The following is an 18,895-nucleotide window of genomic DNA, read 5'->3' as shown; positions in this document are numbered from 1 at the left end:
CTGCATTATTTCTTTAAAAGAAAAAGAAAAAGAAAAAGAAGAAGAAGAGGAAAAAGAAGAAGGTGAAGAAGGTAAGAAAAGTAATTTGGACTTCATGTAAAAGTTTATTGTGACAGTAAGCATTATGGAATTGCAGACATTGTTGCATAATTATTTACCATGAGGTTAATAACACTGACTAAAATGATTTCTGCTATTCTTTCCCAGGATTCCAGCTCATCCTCCTCTTCTGACAGCTCCTCCTCAGACAGTGATGATGACAAAAAGAAGAAAAAGAAGAAGAAGAAGAAGAAGAACAAAAAGAAGGTCAGAATAGCCCTTTTGTCATTTCACCAGTCCTTCATGCATCATTTTTATATCTCTCCCTCATTTTCCCTTGCTTTAGTTCTTCCTTCAGCTTCATCCATGGCATTTCTTTGTGCATTATATGAAAGTCTGAAATCCCACGGAAACTCCACTGTGCCTCTGCTTTCTTTCTTGTCTCCCAGGATTCCAGCTCCTCGTCCTCATCCGATAGCTCCTCTTCTTCTTCAGACAGTGAGGATGAGAAGAAGAAGAAGAAGAAAAAGAAGAAGAAGAAGAAGAAGAAGAAGAAGGAGACAAAGGTGAAACTTTCAAGGAAACTTTCACAAACTATCTTTGTATTTATTTTTGCAGTTTTTTTTTAATATGTTCATCTACAGTCTTGGCTTTTTATCTTAAAAAATGTTTGGGATGTCCAGCTAATAGCATGATAAGCATGTTAGAAACTGTGTTAAAACACCTTGTTAAACTCATTCTTCAAAAATCACAACACATTGCAAGTATTTTAATGCTGTCCTAGCTCCTGAACAGAACTAAATATTTTTTCACTGTTTTCCCCAGGATTCCAGCTCATCTTCTTCCTCTGACAGCTCATCCTCCTCAGACAGTGAGGATGAGAAGAAAAAGAAGAAGAAGAAGAAGAAGAAGAAGAAGAAGAAGAAGAAGATGAAGAAGAAGAAAGACAAGGTGAGAACAGTACTGCCAAATTTGAGGGACACCCTAACAAACTGTCTTTGGACCCATCGTTGTGCTATGTGGATGTTTTATTTAAACGTGTAATGTTTTCGTCATATCAAATGCCACCCTTGGCATATCTTTACTGTATGAGTGTGCAGCATACAGCATAGAAGATGCTTGGAATACAAGCCCCATTGGAGCTCTAATGGCAAGGCATTCTGTCTGTAATATTTAAACATTTTTGCAGTTTTGCTTAAATCTGGGCCTAACTCCTAAAGAGTTATTAGCATTAAGTACGGTTTAATGTTTTTTTTTACGTTTGTTTTCCCCAGGATTCAAGTTCCTCGTTTTTTTTATGTTCACCTACAATCTTGGCTTTTCATCATAAAGAATGTTTTAAATGTCCAGATAATAGCATGACAAGCATGTTAAAAATCAGATGTTAGAACACATTCTTAAACGCATTCTTCAAAAGTCAAAACACATTGCAAATAGTTTAATGAAGTCCTAACTCCTGAACAGAACTAAATGTTTTTTGCTGTCCTCCCCAGGATTCCAGCTCATCTTCCTCTTCTGACAGCTCATCCTCCTCAGACAGTGAGGATGAGAAGAAAAAGAAGAAGAAAAAGAAGAAGAAGAAGATGAAGAAGAAGAAAGACAAGGTGAGAACAGCGCTGCCAAATTTTAGGGACACCCTAACAAACTGTCTTTGGACCCATCATTTTGCTATGTGGCTTTTTTATTTAAACATGTAATGTTTTTGTCATGTTCAATGCCAACCTTGGCATATCTTTATCATATGAGTGTGCTGCATACAGCATAGAAAGTGCTTGGAATAAGCCCCATTGTTGCTCTAATGGCAAGGCATTCTGCCCGTAATATTTAAACAAATGCAGCTTTTGCATTTTGTGCTTTTTGCAGTTTGCTCTTTGCTGACATTAACAAAAACATGTGATGAAATGAATACGTGGAATGTGGTTTTTAATATCTTCATATACAGAAAAGGAAAAAAAAACACATTGCAGTCAGATTGAATTTGGGCCTAACTCCCAAAAAGAGCAATGGGTGTATATTCTCTATGTTACAGAATCTCTGGAGTGTGTTCTGACTTTCTCCTGTATTTCTGTAGGATTCCAGCTCCTCCTCTTCTTCAGACAGTGAAGACGAGAAGAAAAAGAAGAAAAAGAAGAAGAAGAAGAAGAAAAAGAAGAAGAAAGAAAAGGTGAAGAGAGCTGACCGTGGTTTCTGGAGTATGTTCCATATGTTGCAGAAATTAATTCTTAGCTTGTTACTGACTTTATCTATCTAGGACTCCAGCTCCTCCTCTTCTTCTTCAGACAGTGAGGAGGAGAAGAAGAAGAAAAAGAAGAAGAAAAAAGATAAGAAGAAGAAGAAGAAGAAGAAGAAGAAGGAAAAGGTACTTGTATACATTTATTAGGTGAATATGTAGCTTTTTAACAGCGGTTCTGTCACCAATGCATAGGTGATGTCTGACAGACTCGCTAACAGTACTGTTTGCTCCTCAGGTAATTTAAGGCTTTTCAGATGAGTCACAGAGACACCTGTAGGTGTTGAATGTGTAGAGTTTCAAATTAATTGGAAGATCAGTTTACAGACATATTATAACTCCTTACCTGTCTCTCATAGGATTCCAGCTCCTCCTCATCTTCAGATAGTGATGATGACAAAAAGAAAAAGAAGAAGAAGAAGATGAAGAAGAAGAAGAAGAAGAAAAAGAAGGTGACGACCTATAAATCTTTAAACGTATCCTGCAGACACCGTCCACATTTAATATCTAGACAATTCTTCCAATGGAGATGCAACAGCTTTAATGGCTGTGGCCAAAAATGACCCATATTAATTACCAGCTACAGTTTCCGTGTACATCATAAATATGTTTTTCCACACAACCTGTCTAACACAGTTACTTTAATCATCATAGCAACATTCTGAGAATTTTGGGTGGGAAGGAAATGTATGCCATGAGTCAGATTACAGGCTGATTGTGGACTATCTGACAAAATGTCAGCATCCCCATTGTTACTCAAACCCGTCCGAACCTTTACGTAACTCCGTTGACTTGAACAGTTTTCATCTCCTCAGACAAACATGTCCAGGGAGGTATGTCAGTGATCACATACTTGAAAGTGGGTGCGGTTCATGAAACTGAAATGAAACTACAGTAGTACTGTGATAAATTATTTACATTTACATTTATTCATTTGGCAGACGCTTTTAGCCAAAGCGACTTACATAGGTTACAATTCTTTACAATGTTTTCCATTTTCCGTTTTCCATTCATACAGCTGAATTATACCACGCTTGTGTAAATAGTCAATTCCAGTTACAGTGACTGTAAAGTCACCTTCCATATTAATATACAAGGAGATTCAACATTAAATTTCAACTGAACATTCTGTTTATAACTGAAAATTAGTAAAAGATACAGCAGCAACAGTGCTGAATTATTTCTGTTACAAGTTGCTGTGGGTTAAGTAGAATAAAGAAACCAATAGATGTGCTCTTGTAAATGAATACTTACTGGTACTACTATAAAACGCTAATGTTGTACTTCCATGTAGCTATTTCTACAAATAGCTACATATACTTGGCCCTATAGCCAAGTCTAAATACAGTAGCAAATTTATAATTTATAGCTTAGGATATAAGCTGTGACATAATACAATACCTTCTTGATTAGCTAATGACAATAAAAATGCTAAAAGTGAACTTATCAAACTCATTACTTTCCTAGTTACATTTTAGCAGACAGTGTCTAACATTATGTTACCACTGAAAAGAAAAGTCCAGGAGCATATCACGGTGGTAGGCTACATGATTACTCTGTTTCCCTTGCTGGTAGGCCCCCAATGCTCATCCAATACATAAATTAAAAAACAGTATATTGGGTAACCTCCATAATGTTAGTTATGAATGAACAGTAAGCAGGCGGGAGTTAATGCAAGTGAAGAACCACCTCCTCATCACTATGTAATGCAAATTCTGCCCATTTCAGATGAGCTCCAGTTCACAATGGAGGCATTGATATTGTTACCTAACCTGTATGACCAAACAGTCTAGTCTTGTCCAGTCTGGTTAAGACAGGCCATAGACAGCCCAATGGAGATGAGGCAATATTGTCCTGAAGAAAAATGGAAATGTCTCCAAGCTCATCTCACAAATTCACAGCAACTACCTTCATGAAAGCCATTGTAAAAATTTCTGTAAAGTTTTTTTCTGAATGTGTGCTATCTCAATTTTGCAGGACTCAAGTTCCTCCTCTTCATCTTCATCAAGCAGTGAGGATGATAAGAAGAAGAAGAAGAAGAAGAAGAAGGTATGTTTAGTGTAACTGGGGTGTTTTAAGCAAGGGTCCAACTCTTGAATCTTGCAACCACACGGCACAAGAAGACCTATGTTGCATACTTGGTGACAACTGGTGACTGCGAAGTAGGGGGTTGTGGTCAGGTGTCCGAGTGTCTGAAGCCCATATGCAGTCAGCTCTGTTCCTCTCCCTCACTAAACATTCGCGGGAACCTCAGCCTACCTATTCATCAGCCTCCATTACCTGAGTCACGACACCAGTTTTACTGGACAGGTAGCTCACTGCAACCAAGGTCCTGTGACCTTTGTAAGTGGAATAGTCAAATTGCCTTTGGCTTCACTGACTATAGCAGACTCGCCTAAGCAGTAAATTCCTGTATGCCACCTAGAGTGGAGGACTGTACAATACTTGGCTTTATAACCAGTACCGTCATGTCATATACAGAGGTGATTAGAGTGAATTGAGTATTTGCCGCACCAGTAAAATAGGTTATAACTTGATATCTGAGGTTAGGTAACAGGCTTTTCAGTGTAGGATTTTTCAAAGAAGGATGTAACAACTTAGTATCTGCATTCTGAAATTTTCTCATGATAGATGTACAAAATGGCAGTAGTAGACAGGAATAACCAGTTGTTTTCCCTTCCCATATAGGACTCCAAATCCTCCTCCTCTTCAGACAGTGATGGGGACAAGAAGGTACACAATGTATTATTTTTATACTAAATATATTTTTTCAGCACATTTTCTTACATTACTACAGTAGACTCTACATGATGAGAATTGTATATTATGTACTTAACTAAGACTTCATGTACAAATTGCTTGTCATCACATATTGTGCAGCTAGTACACAAAATCACATCCTGTGTGGGAAACTTGACTTGCCACTTCAGCACGAATCTATCTGTATATGAGGACTATAGAGCATACTAGGTGTAAATATTGCTTGTCACTCTGTGTAATGGTGTCCTCAGAGGAAATAAATAATGCAATCTATAATTCATCACTTACCAACAGTTCTAAGCTTTTTATTGCCTATGGATAGTATCAGACAAACACATGGCTTTTCCACCAGTTGACACAGAACTTGCTAACCCTCTAAACTCTCTTTCAGAAGAAGAAAGATAAAGACGGGGAGGGAGGGAGCAAGAAGGAAGACGGAGAGACCAAAAAGAAGAGATCCGCATCGTGGGAGGTGCCCTCATTAAGCGACGAGACAACGAAGCCGGGGGATGCGGGCGTGCCCTTGTGGAGGCATGGTGATCCTGCGCTGGGAGGGGGATCCGATCGGAGCGGGGCCCCCGAGACCGCAAAGCTAGACGCAGGCCCGAAAACGCAGGCCCTAAGGTCCGATCCAGCAGCAACGGAGCAGCCGTATGACGTGGGCAGGCACAACTCCCGCTACGAGTCCGTGTTGGGGCCTTCATCTTCGCTGAGGCCCGAGGCCGACACCTCCAGGAGGCCCCTGAGCCCCATGGAGGCGCTGATGGGGAGGCCCTCCCTGAGAGGGAGCGATACTGACAGGCCGATCGGGCGGAGCGGGGGCACGAGCAGGACCACGCTGGTCAAGTCAAGCGACCTTCTGAAGGGTCCAAAGCCTTACCTTTCTTGAGCAGACAGGTCCTTTTCTTCTTTAATTTTATCTGTGGAATAATGAGAGGATAGCGTGGCAGAAAACAAACAAACAAACAGTTATTGCAGTGTGAAAGCGTGTCTCCTCTGTTGGTTGAATTGGCAAAGAATCAATAAACAATTTTTGATCTCTAAAATGGTGTGCTGTCTCCTGTGGTCTGCTTCCTGAATGCCCTTGTGACTGTATGAGGTAATTACAGTCACAGTGAGTTAACATGCAGAAAATACCACTGTGCCTGGTACTTAATGTTCCAATGGTTTGTGAAAAGAATTTCTTCAGTCCTCCAGGTTTGAAATTGTATTAACTGCAAATATCATTTAGTTGCTGTCAGTAGTGAGGAAACCTGGAGACAGACCATGTTACTTGAGTGCCTGTGTCAATTAAATTACTGTGAATGCAGAACAGTGGGGAAATACAGAAAACATTCTCTTTTAGCATTCCTGGCACAAAATGGAAAACCCACAACTGAGGTTATGGACATAATTGGAATTCTCATAATAATTTATCACACAAACTATATACACACAGAGGTAACATTAAAAAAATGAATATTTTGTTAAGTGTACCATTCTGCCCATTTTCACACAAATGAAAGGTGGTATGCAATACATAAATTACCAATTTTATTTGGCCATATGCAGTCACACCCTGAGAAGAGTGAATTATGTTAATATAATTCATATGAAAACATTACAATGACTCCTCATGAGACGCCAGTCACAAGAGTATAATTACTCTACTCAAATTTATTTGCCTGTTTCATCACCTAGAGCGTTACTTTAGGGCTGACATCTTGTAAATATTTACCTGAATGCAAATCATGAATGTGAATTAGCATCTACTGTGCATATTAAATATCACTCAGTAAACTGGAACAGATTCTGTAACCCTGTGCGCATGCCTCTATTTTACAAAGCTGGCATGTTGCATTCAGGTTCAGGTGGTAGTGTGTTCGTAATTTCTTATGGGGGTTATGGTCCAGAATGCTTTGGTCAACTTTGCTAATATATTTGCACATCCGAGCTCAGTATTCTTCCACGTGAAAATAAATCATTCACTCCAAAATGCAACAGTACATAGTTCATGGGTACACCGTAATGCGAGATATATTGCTATGCTATTTACAGATTTATAATAACTCGTAAGCAAATCACAATGCATAAAACCGGAAATGCGTACAAATAACTGAGCACCGTAATGCCGTAATCATGTATTAGTATGTCCACTAGTGTAATCTTTTCTTGAGTTTCGCGTACTTTGAGTAAGACGCAGCTGCGCACGAAAAAAATTAAATTAAACAAAAATAAAACAAATAAAATAAAATAATAAAAAAAAAACATCGGTTATCTTTGGCATGTAAAACTGCAAACTCACGCGTTCACCTGTACGACGTCCTGGATTAAGAAATGCAACACGCATTAACGTCAATAATTGATCGTTATCGTTCTACGCCACGGATCACAGCTCGTTAAAGCGAGAAACGCTGACCGCACCCGTAAACGGAATCTCGTGGCTGTCTTCCCTCAAGGGAAAACAGGTTGTTCATGCAGGTTGCCCTGAGAGTACATATAACTGGGTGTAGCCGTATTGCCACACAGGTAACACAGGTCGAGTAGCATCAAGGTCCAGGATAACAAGGCTTCAGTTGCAAAAAGTCGGTCGATCCAGTCGTTTCATTTAGCCTACAATTAAAGTTATCCTCACCAGAAGCATGGATTTCAGTTTGGATGCAGGTATGATTTTTGTTTCTTCATACAATGGTCCATATCGATAATTGTTGGCTGCGAATGTTTTCTCATGACGCATAGTTCATGTTTAGGTACACGTTACGTGAGTGTGATCATGTACACAACGAGGACCTCAAACTTTGGGGGTCGTTTTATAATGTAGAGGTTAGTTCACAATTTTGCAGTTTGAAATAACCATGATCGCATGTCTTGGTGAAGTATGAAATGGGGAATTGGGGCAACGCTCATTACGTTTTGTACATAACGCACAGGTTTAACAATTTTAAGGTGTAAAATATCTTGTAAACGAGAATTACTCAATAGGACGAAGAATGTGCAGAATGGTGAGCTATGAAACTAGAGGTCCAAAAAATATACTGCTGACGCTGTAAACGTCCGCACACTAGTTAAAATAATTGGGTTCAACCCAGGAATCGTGTGGCGTTTTAGATGTGTATCTCTGCAATTATCTTCTAAAGATGTGGTTTGTAAAGTTAATCTGACGCAAAGTCGCTTTTAACAACACCGTAAACCACAAAGACTACTACATATCCACCCCCTTAGGAACCTCTATCGGGTGTGTTCGTTTACCCCTTGTTTCCTTGCTTTTCTTAAAGGCAGCGCGTTCGCGTTTTAATTTCTATGTTTGACCGCATCGAAGTGCAGCATCGCTATTAAGCGTGAGTTCAGAATTGAAATACTTCAGTAGTTTTCCTTCTGGGATATTAATGACACGTTTTAAACACGCAGTTCCTATGTAGAGGCATAATCGCGGAGATTAATTTTAAATAACAAGAATCCAGTAACTGAAGCGTTTAGAGAGCATTGCAAAACTTTTCAGAACTCAAATTTTTATTAAATTGTATTTTTGTTTTATGCATTTTTTTATATTTGATATGTGCATTATGATTTTACTTAATTTAATTTCCAATTGAAATAACTCCTGCAACATTCAGGAGGGAGAAAGCTGACCCGGTCCTTTTGTCTTGTGTGTTCTAAAGCTGTGGATACAGATGACAAGGTCAAGAGTGAGTCCAGCCAGGAGGTGAACTCCTTCTTTGGGTTTGGTAAAAAGGACAAGGACAAGGACAAGGAGAAGGACAAGTGTAAGGTATGGCATAGAGAAGGGTTGTCTTCCAGTGTGGTTGTCCACGGAGGAAAAGTGACTTGCTTAAAGGATGTTTGCCATGGTTTGGTTTTTACACTTGCTGCATTACAATTTATTTAATACAAGTACTTAACATTAACACTTATGTTTTGGAGAGTAAGGGATGTTTAAGTGAATCAATACTTTTTGATATTTCACTTGGGAAATTTATTTTGTAAAATTTAGATACAATTAAAAAGCATACAATGTGTGGCTTTGTGTGCTTCACTGTTCGTGGGTCAGCTGTAAAAGGCTTGAGCAGCGTGTAAAGCAGTCATTTGCAATGCCAATGAGCAGCTGTTTTCTGTTTGCTGGATTTCTCACAGAGTGACTCAAAGGACAAGCACCATGACGAGCACGACAAGCACCATGACAAGCACCACGACAAGAAGGACCATGACAAGAAGCATCACAAGGACAAGTCCCACTGTAAAGAGCACAAGAAGGGAGGAAAGAAACACAAGGAGGGTGGCCACGGCAGTGACTCGGACTCTTCATCTTCATCTTCATCCAGCAGTGGAGGAGAAGGAAAGGTACAAAGAGCAGTACCGACCTATTCTATTCTCATTTCTATTGACAGACACCAGTAGCAAACTGTTCTACTCTATCCTATTCTATTCTAGTTTCTATTCTGAAGTCTCATTTGCATTGATTCATTTGTGCCTGGAATTGGAGGACAAGCAAAACTTAACAGAAAATGTGTAGGCTACATTGAGTGGCTTCACTGAAATGTCTCTGCATGTGTCAGTACCATAAAAATAGCAGAGGCTGCCTCCTTGGAAAGGAGACAAACCTGTTTCATCCAGCATTTGGGGCTCAGCTGCAGTAGGTGTGGTTATCAGTGGCATCTGACATTCCATACAAGCCCACCAAATTCTCAGAAGAGCACAAAGGGAAGTTGTTTAGTAAAAAAAATCAACCTGATACGCCATTTAATACCTTTTAAACAGTTGGTGTGTTTTAGTTATCTTCTGTAATGTCTCAAACGGAAACTACTAATCTCAAGGAAAATCATTTCCACATTTTGCGCGCACAGCCAAATGTTTGTTCACGTTCAGAGCAGGTGCTGTGTTGATGCACTGATCTTTATGTCATTCAGATTGACAGATTTAGACACTAATGATTACACTAACACATCCGTACAATACTAGATCTGCACACGGTCTGCTTTAAACTGATGCTTGTGTACAAGCAGAAAGCCTGTGCAGGATTTGCATGGCTTCAATGATCCTTATCTTATCTGGATCAACTTATCTGGGCTGGGAGTGGGCACAGAGCAAAAGGTGAGCTATCCAAATAAGTTTAGGATTTGCACATTTGTGCACCTTGTCGTTAGGTGGCAACCAGATTGAAAACCTGCCTTATATATGAGTAGATACACAAAATGGGAGAGAGGATGGAATAAATACATGTGTAAAAAATGAAATGAAGGTAGCTATTCATAGGTAGAACACACAAGGTGAAATTAAACCAAAACTTACCACATCCACTTGACCCCGAATAAAAAGCAAGAACTTCTTTTAATCAACTTTGTGATTAAACATTCCCCAAAACGCTTCATAAATTTAAGGCATACAGTAAAGGCAGATTGTGCATTTAGTTGGAATTTCAGTTTTTTTGTCCTTGTGGTAACTCTGACACTTGATCTGTTAGTATATTCATAATAAGACTCTGGGTGTGTGCAATGGTACTGTAAATGGATGACTGGATAGTGTATTATGTGGCCATAATGTAAATGTACGATTGTATAGTACCTGTAAGCAATGTTAATGATAATTATGTGAGTGTAAACCCATATGTGACCTATACAATCGGGAGAATCAACTCCATAACAGCACTCATAAAACCATGGCATGACCCTGCTTCAAGATGAAGTGGAGAAAAGACTGACCTTGGTTTTAACATGGCATGAACTATAATCTTGTTTTAATAGGCTGTCTGACTACTCTGCTGGAATTTTTGCCATGCCATCTAGTGGTAAAATTACATGTTGCCGAGGGAGCAGTTCTGTCACTTGGTCTAGAAGTGAATGGCGCTGCTTTTTTGAGGCTGCATACTCCAGCTGTAGAAAAAATACTTAAGTGCAGTGTATTGAAGACATTACCCTTTGTTTCACTTGGTCCTGATTTATTTTTCTCTTTTGTTTTAGGAGAAACACAAGAAGGAGAAGAAACACAAACACAAGCATTAACTCCATGGCATTGTGGCAATATTGCAGATATTCATTAGATCTTAAGGGCTAAAATGTGATTAATATGCCTACTTATATAAAAAAAAAAACTGCATACATTTATTGATTCTGCTATAGCCATGTAGCCGACTTTGCTGATTAAATGTAATCACTTTGACTCCATTTCTTTAAAAGACCAGTCTCAATCATTTTTTTTTCTGTTTTCTCTTAATCTCTCTGTTTTGTGACTGTTGTATCTATCAAGAAATTAACTGGCAGTATAATCGCACAGTTAATGTATGTAACCACCTTTTCGGTGGAAACAATTCACTTCAGGATGTGAAGTGAGAACTGAAGGCCCAGGATATGCAGTATAGTCACCAGCTAATAAATAAGTTGGTACTGTCCTTGTCACCTAACGGCACATCACCTTCAGTACTGTATTAGCTCTTATTCCTAACATCACCAACAGGTGGAGACATTTGCCAGCTCTCACCATTTCATTGTCGCCACATGCATGACCTGTGTATAATATGCAGAAAATTCCATTGTGATATGAAAAGCAGTGTGGAATGGGAGAAAAACCCAATTTTACAAGCTATTTTTCAGATTATCTTGGTGAATTCAACATCTTCATCATCATAGATGGTATTTTCCCTCAACTTTAATTCCAAAACAACATCATAACAAAACTAATTCTTATCGCTCGTAAATAATATTACTAAGCCAGCAGAATATATTGATACCTATTTACATACACACATGTATGCTTGTTTATTTTAAAATCATGACCCAAAATATCAAAATGACAAAACACTGCTCATTTAAATAGCCTCAACATCAATATATTTTTCTAAAGGGATGTACCCAAAACATTTGAAAAAAAAAGTCTTTCAAATAAACTGGAAACACTGATGCTGGTTAAGCCAGGTTTAAGTTGAGAACATAATGAAAGCAAATTAGTGGATCCTTATTGTTGGAGTTTGTCAAACAAAAAGACAAAAGCACCAATCAGCCCTACAGCTAAGTGTTAGCATCTGAATCTGCCTGACACAGGTCAACTGCCAGCAGATCATGTGCTCTACACAAATGAAACAGGAAAAACAAGGAAAACGAAGCAACCAAATGGAAAACTAATAACAAAAAACTTTTTTTCCTGTTGCCTTTGTGTAAATATTGAAGTGGAGGCAAACTATTCAGCGAGGCCTTCAGGAAAGGCGAATTAAAAGTTTTAACATAGCGGATCTCATTCACCATCTTTAAATTTTTATACAAAGCGGAAAAAGGAAACACAGCAATGACAAAATAAATCAATAATATATAAAGTGTATTTTGGATGCAGTCGTTGTAGTTACTTGTTCATGCACTGCAGGGACACTGAAAGGAAGAGGATATTATGCATTTCATTTATACTTCACCTGTGTTCCATAGTGTTTAGCCTCGTGTTACATTATAAAACATTACAAATGCTGCACATACACACACACACACACACACACAAGGGGGAAAAAAAGGATGAACGGCAGAGGGAAAGTTAAAAGAACACCATCATTTTCCCTTAACCTGTCAGATTTCTACATCTTGGCATAGAAAGAAAGTATGATAGACTGGAGAAACTGTTGTGGGTTCATATTCAATAGCTGTATGATTTTGAGGTTTGAAAGCCTGTCTTCAGGACTTTGAAATACATCTCAAACTCGACACGTTTTGTAAGTATCCCCTAGGTGAGCTGAAGAGATGGAGGGTGGGGAAATGCGATATATTAAAAGAGGTAAGATAGTTTCCTCATCTTGAGAGTGATGTGTTTTGTACAAGACGACTGTGAGAGCGAGAGAGATGAGGAGAATGGAAGTGCTTGAGGCGATCGGCAGCCAGAGAAGTATGGTACACCTCAGTCGACTGTGAAGAGGTTCTGCTTTGTGCGGGCTGCCAACAGCCCACGGGCAGAATCCAAGAACCCGTCTGAACCGTGCCCTCACCCCGCCTCGCGTTTCATCATGAATTTTTCATCGCTCTAAAAAAGTTGAAAAGTCTTATCAGTGGAAAAGTTTTTTTATCAAAGGTTGGCCTGCAAAGACTCGCAACGGCTTGCTTGGAAAGCGCCGGGGTGTGCCATTAGCATAAAGCGCCTACAGCGCCTTCAAGCTATGGAGAGCAATTTATGCTTACCTATACGGCGTTTCAGGAGATCACAGCCTCCCCAAGTTAGATGATTTGAAGTTGGAGTCGGTCGGAGAGATTCACTTAGTTAGCTGAGCTTCGTTCCCGCCCCAGCTGCGTCCTGACAGAGAGGCTCAAAGTGGTAAGAGGCATACGCTCACTGAGGGAAGAAATGAAAACCTCACTGACAGCTGTCCATGCAGGAACTGTCCGTCAGCGGTGCCAGTATGAGAAGCGGTAGCCAGCGGCATGGCCGCCCTGTCACTTTCAGCAGAACACTTTCAGCCAGTTTGGATGCAGGAAATGTGCATCAGCTTGGCCTGATAAGCAGTATGGACAGGCCCGTGCCAGTTTCACGGTTGGCGAGTTTCATCCCTAATGCATATTGAAATATACATAAGTAAACATATGCTCATATGCACATGTGCATGGATTGAGTTTTAGATGGCTGCACACTAATTTGGTAAAACACAAAAGCATTTAAGCCTAAACAACTAGCATTGTGCCAGTTTTTAATGATGTGGTGCATGAAACACCCAATGGATCATTTTTAAACATTAGATATTTCTGCAATGACCTACATTGGTCAATACTTAAAACCAGCTTGGAATCACTTGTTTGGCACAGTTGTCCTTGAACAACATACTGAAGCCTGGTATGTATCAGGTAGTAACCAACAGGATGAAGTCAATCACGTGAAGCCTAAGTTGCCCATGACAATGATTTTTGGTAAGCAAGTAAATAAATAAAAGTGCTAACTATGACTCGCTTCTAGTAAAAGTATCATGACAAAATGTTAAATGTTTAAAACATTTTACAGACCCTTAATAATAAAGAGTGTACTGTGTTGAAATGAGTGGGAGACACTCACTGTAAACTTCTGTGAAACCCGAACATGTGACATAGGCCATGATTCATTGAGCTATTTTAGAAAAGTCAGCAGCATTGGCAGTATTTTACACTCCTCAGAAAACTAACAAAATCTTTAGAATAAAAAAATCTGCTTTGAAAAACCTACTTCAGTCAGCTATCCAAAGATGAAACATCACCTACACACAAACAGGTTAAACATGCTCAACTTGATGGCCACAGAATCAGTGGAAAGGCTTAGGTAAACTATTCATAGTAATAAAGGTTATGATTTCATGATTCATGATTGTGTGCCGCACAAACAGGCATATATATCAATACACACACACACACACACATATATATATATATATAGAGAGAGAGAGAGAGAGCGAGCGAGTGAGAGATGCCAATGCATTAATTCACCAGGACAACAGCAAAGTGTTGTGTGACCTTGACCACTCCCACCCCACGCCTATCTTGTGCTACTTTCAGGTAATTTCACATGCACTTATTTGACACTGAAGCTCTAATATTTCAAAGATACAGTAATCAGCAATGTATGTTTGGCAGAATGATAACTGGCACCTAACATTGCTAACCATGACAAACACCCCTTAATGAATACATTTTAGATATAGAAGATGAAACAGTAGCTAATGTCTAATAAAATGGATTGGCTGAACTTCTTGCATTTTGTGCATTTGATGAGTACAGCAGTGGTTACAGCTCAAATTTACCTGTTAACAGTCACAATGGTATTCGGTGCATCCAATATTAGCCATAAACCGTTGAACTGTCCTTTGGAATAATTAAAGTAACATTCAAAGCAGGCAGAATAATTTGTTTCAGCTGATCTTTCATATAATGGAATGTTTCAGATCAAGCTAACAAGTGGCAGTTTGAAAAGAAAGTGAAATAATCACAGGGAAATATGACAGAGAACATTAAAATTTTCTTCATGTGCCATGAATTCTGTAGGCTGCTGCATTATGGAATTGGCAAGGTGGAAGCAGGACTTCACTCATAGTCCATAATAAAGCCATTCCGGACTTCAAACAAACATTTAAACCAAGCAACACTTTCATAAGGTTCTGTTAATTTGCAATCATAAAATGTAATCTAAGTTATCTAAGATGGAATCTAAGTTATGCAGAAATAAGGAAATATGCAAAGAAAAAAGCAAACAAGCTCGTTCATGAAGTAACTCTCATCCAAGATGTACACAGATGTTAGTATGACATAAGGAATTAAAAGAAGAAATGTGTTCCTTTAAATTTTAAACTACTTATACATGCCAATACACACGAGACAAATTTAAATGATCAACTGAGCATGTTTGGCAAGATTAATTACGCCCGCGAACACAACCACATTCACGTAACATTTCAAACTTGCAAATACGTTTCAAGTCAGAGGTGGAAGCGCATTCATTATGGGCGTTGCTACTTGGGGCACGTTTCAGTCGTTATGCTGAGACTTCTCACACCAATAAATTGTGTAATTAATACAATGATTATGTAAACTTTTTTATTTTACAACAGTTGAGATTTATCAACTTAATTTGATATCATCATGTCATAATAATAACATGATATAAAAATGAATAGGCCTACGCAGGGTTAATAAATACGACTATGTGTACGCACAACATAACAAATATATAAATAATACAAAATGCATGTGTGGGGGAAAGGAGATGTAGTCTTCCAATCCTGCCCATGACTGATAAAAACGGAATGTTGAGTGAGGTGCACGAAGCAGACAACAGATATGATTCATTTTACAGGTCTGCCAGCTGTACGTCGCCATAAGGAAGCTACAAGTAATCAACTGCTCGGCCATTCATGTCATTTCATTAATCACTAAAACCATTTGTACTTTAAAACCTATCACACTGGCATTTTCTTGGGGCGCTGTGCAATGCTGAACACAAGTAACTATTTGTTACACTGTATTTACAAATTTTACAGTGCACAATCACGTCCTCACTCTACTGGTTTTAAATGCCAATAAAGAAAACCCGTTCCGTTGTTACGTAGGCATTTTATAATTTAACGTCAACTTCAGGTTTAATACGCAACACAGATCTGCAGTCTGCATTGTGCCAAAGGTGTTTACCTTGTAAGGCTTGCCTCTGTGTACGAGCATGCGTGGAGTTTATATACTTTGCTATCCGAATGAGACGCAACTTGTGCGTGGGACACCCCGCATGGACTTTTCGTGCAACCTCTGTATCGGGATCTGAACGCTCACCAGGCGAAAGGTTTAGCGTCTTGGGTGCATGCCGCTCCAAGTACGTGCTTCTGAGGACAACCTAGCACGTTGTCACCAGAGGAGGGCATAATTTCCTTGGTTTCCGAGTGGCGTCATCGGTTTCCTGGCAACGGTCCGGGCGACCCATCAATCAGTGTTACAAATAGAACACTGAGCCTAAGAAGAGTGCATGCTTGCTGATGAAAATCCCGGGGCAGCAACCAAGCAGAGACAACTCTACATTCAGCTATGCCGCTGCTGCAAATCTCGGTTGAATTTACATTACCAACACTTTTTTACAGATAATTAGAAAAGGTGCAGAAATCAGTGTACCAAAACGGAGGATGCCGAAAGGTTTCTAATGACATAAAGCAACGAAAAACCGAACAAGCGAAGAAGAACGAATCGTAATAAGTTGACCTATACAAGTTGTCAGGAGCACACAGCAGCTTTGTCTTTCTGTGAGGAAATGCTACCGTATTTTTTTCCTTGTGTGCTTCTGAAGGCTTTATTTCTATCTAAAACAGGCGCTGCGGTGGACTGCGTGAAACACTGATAGCCGTTATTTTAATGCGTTGCAGCTAGCTTTGATTTTTTTTGTTTGTTTGTTTTTCTTCAAAGAAACTCATTGTGGAAGAATATAAGTTATTTTCTCCAAGAGGTTACACAAAACGGCTGGCCAAGTAGTCACGAATGATGGTGAAATTCCATAACTCTGACCTATGGATTGCTTGGGTAGCTTTACTGTGTATGGAGGGTAAGTTCATGCTGTTTCTGGTCTTTTTTTTTTGAAAAGTTCAAGTGTTTTTAAACCTGATAATTGCCGTCTTTATCATGGTGGTTGTACGCTGGCCTACACGAATACATTTCCAGTGTTCTCATTTGTTCCCAGATACTGTACATTGACATCTCTTATCATGTGTTTTCACAAATATATACAAACAGAATCTGGCATATTTTTGAATCCGAATATTTATCGGACGTGTAACATTTAAACGTTCCATACGACGGACAAAATTTTTTTATCAGTCAATTGGATGAGAAACTTTGCAACAATAATGACAAGCGTTACAATAACTGTTAGCACTTTCCTAGCAGAAAATTCATATTCGACAATAGGCATGGACATTTGAGTATACACGTTTGTTATATTTTTACTGTTAAATTATTATTTTTGCAATTAGCATTGTATGGAAGTTAACAAGGGCTGTAGCATGGAGCCATGTGGAACTGACTGTTGAGGTGGTTGTCCACTTAACGGTTTGCTAAATCGTAATTAAATTTCACCCACCCCCTTTCATGCATTTGTACCTCCGTTTGAATCACCACCCGTGTCCAAATGGGTCGCATTTGGCAAGAAATTAACGTAATTTTCACTTCCCCGCTCTATACTGTCACCCATGCCTTTCCTGCCTGCATGGAGAAAGTAACACGAATGCTGTTTTTGAATGTCGTTTGGAGAACACAAAGCTGTACATACTGTAGATACAGAAGAATACATGCAGCGGAATACACAGGGTTTGAAACTGAAACTGAGGTCCAGACGGTGGAGGTCTGCACTCCGCTAATCCCGGTGATTAAGAGGAGCACTCGCCTCCACGTGAGGAGCTTTGTGGTTGCCTGCAGCACGTGAAGGCAAAAGTTCCATAATACAATATTTGAACAAAACACACGAATTTAATTGACTTACAAAATTCTATTTTACGTTTGCTTTCCATTGATATTAAAGTAAAACAGCTTTTAGAATTATTCATTTAAAATTGTTAAGCATTCAAATAGATGCCGTGGATATGAAGTATTTCCAAACGTATATGGATACCGTGTGGAGAGTGGACACATGCATGCACTCGCACGAATAGGGTCTTAATAGAGCCGTTTGTTAGTAGTGGGGCGAGAACATTTAAAACACAGAGCACTTAACTTAGAATGCGGTGTTCCTGTAATCCTAGACAATCCATTGGTTTTAATGTTGCCTGTTACTTTAACACAAATATTAAAGCAGAGTGGAGCGTCGGGACTGTCTCGCACTGTCTCACTTGGTGAGTCTGACATCCCTATCAGTCAAGTCAAGGCAATCTGTTTTATTCCCCATTGACAGAGCAGTGAAAGGTCATAGCAGGACAGGTGATTGATACAGGCTGACATGTCATGGTTTGGATAAAAATGTATTGATTTTCAAAGTGAGGGGAATAAACACACCTGCTGGGTAGCTATCTTTTTATTGATCCATGTCACAGATCTGTACATGTGCGACTCCCTGAAGACCAGCAGTGTTTCTTGTTAACGCCACTCTGCTTGTCTTGTTGTTATTTCGCATTTGGGCCTACATTGCCGTGTTCATTATTTATTTATTTATTTATTTTTTTCCCCTTCTGTTTGTGTGAAAATTATTTAAGGGATGGCGGCATGTAGATGTGTGCAGTTACTGTGGCAGCTGGTCATCTGCAAACAGGAGGAGAAAGTGAAGGGAGGGGAGTGGCAATGGAAAGTCAGGAACCAGGGTCATGTATTGGGAGGTCGTCAGACCTTGAAAGGCAATTACATGCAGGGTTATTGCTATTATTTAGCTAATGACTGAATTAATAGAGCTCAGTCATCAAAGCTGCAGAATACACAGGGCGCCCTGCTGACTGCTCTCTCGACCCCT

The 18,895-nt window shown here is 39.3% G+C and overlaps 2 protein-coding genes and 1 long non-coding RNA gene across 3 annotated transcripts in view; all 3 read left to right on the top strand.

Moving 5' to 3' along the window:
• Positions 1-2,358: 2,358 nt before the first annotated feature.
• Positions 2,359-4,260, top strand: LOC118782560. The gene is made up of 3 exons (XR_005005160.1): positions 2,359-2,398; positions 2,629-2,721; positions 4,247-4,260. It is a non-coding gene; the product is annotated as an uncharacterized LOC118782560 (long non-coding RNA).
• A 3,251-nt stretch (positions 4,261-7,511) lies between these two features.
• LOC118783221 (mediator of RNA polymerase II transcription subunit 19a-like) lies at positions 7,512-11,177 on the top strand. Its single transcript, XM_036536979.1, has 4 exons — positions 7,512-7,672; positions 8,668-8,777; positions 9,140-9,346; positions 10,963-11,177. The coding sequence occupies exons 1-4, from the start codon at positions 7,651-7,653 to the stop codon at positions 11,002-11,004; spliced, it is 381 nt and encodes a 126-aa protein (XP_036392872.1). The 5' UTR covers positions 7,512-7,650; the 3' UTR covers positions 11,005-11,177.
• Positions 11,178-16,447: 5,270 nt separating this feature from the next.
• The window catches only part of igsf11 (immunoglobulin superfamily member 11), a 92,305-nt gene continuing 89,857 nt past the window's right edge, over positions 16,448-18,895 (top strand). The window contains exon 1 of the mRNA XM_036537113.1: positions 16,448-17,005. Within this exon, the coding sequence (XP_036393006.1) occupies positions 16,942-17,005 (64 nt within the window). The 5' untranslated portion in view covers positions 16,448-16,941. The remainder of the gene's footprint in view (positions 17,006-18,895) is intronic.

This window comes from Megalops cyprinoides, chromosome 9, assembly GCF_013368585.1.
Source record: "Megalops cyprinoides isolate fMegCyp1 chromosome 9, fMegCyp1.pri, whole genome shotgun sequence".
NCBI classification, from domain to species: domain Eukaryota; kingdom Metazoa; phylum Chordata; class Actinopteri; order Elopiformes; family Megalopidae; genus Megalops; species Megalops cyprinoides.
Note: the sequence above shows the minus strand (reverse complement) of the source record. Positions and strands in the feature narration are given on the sequence as shown.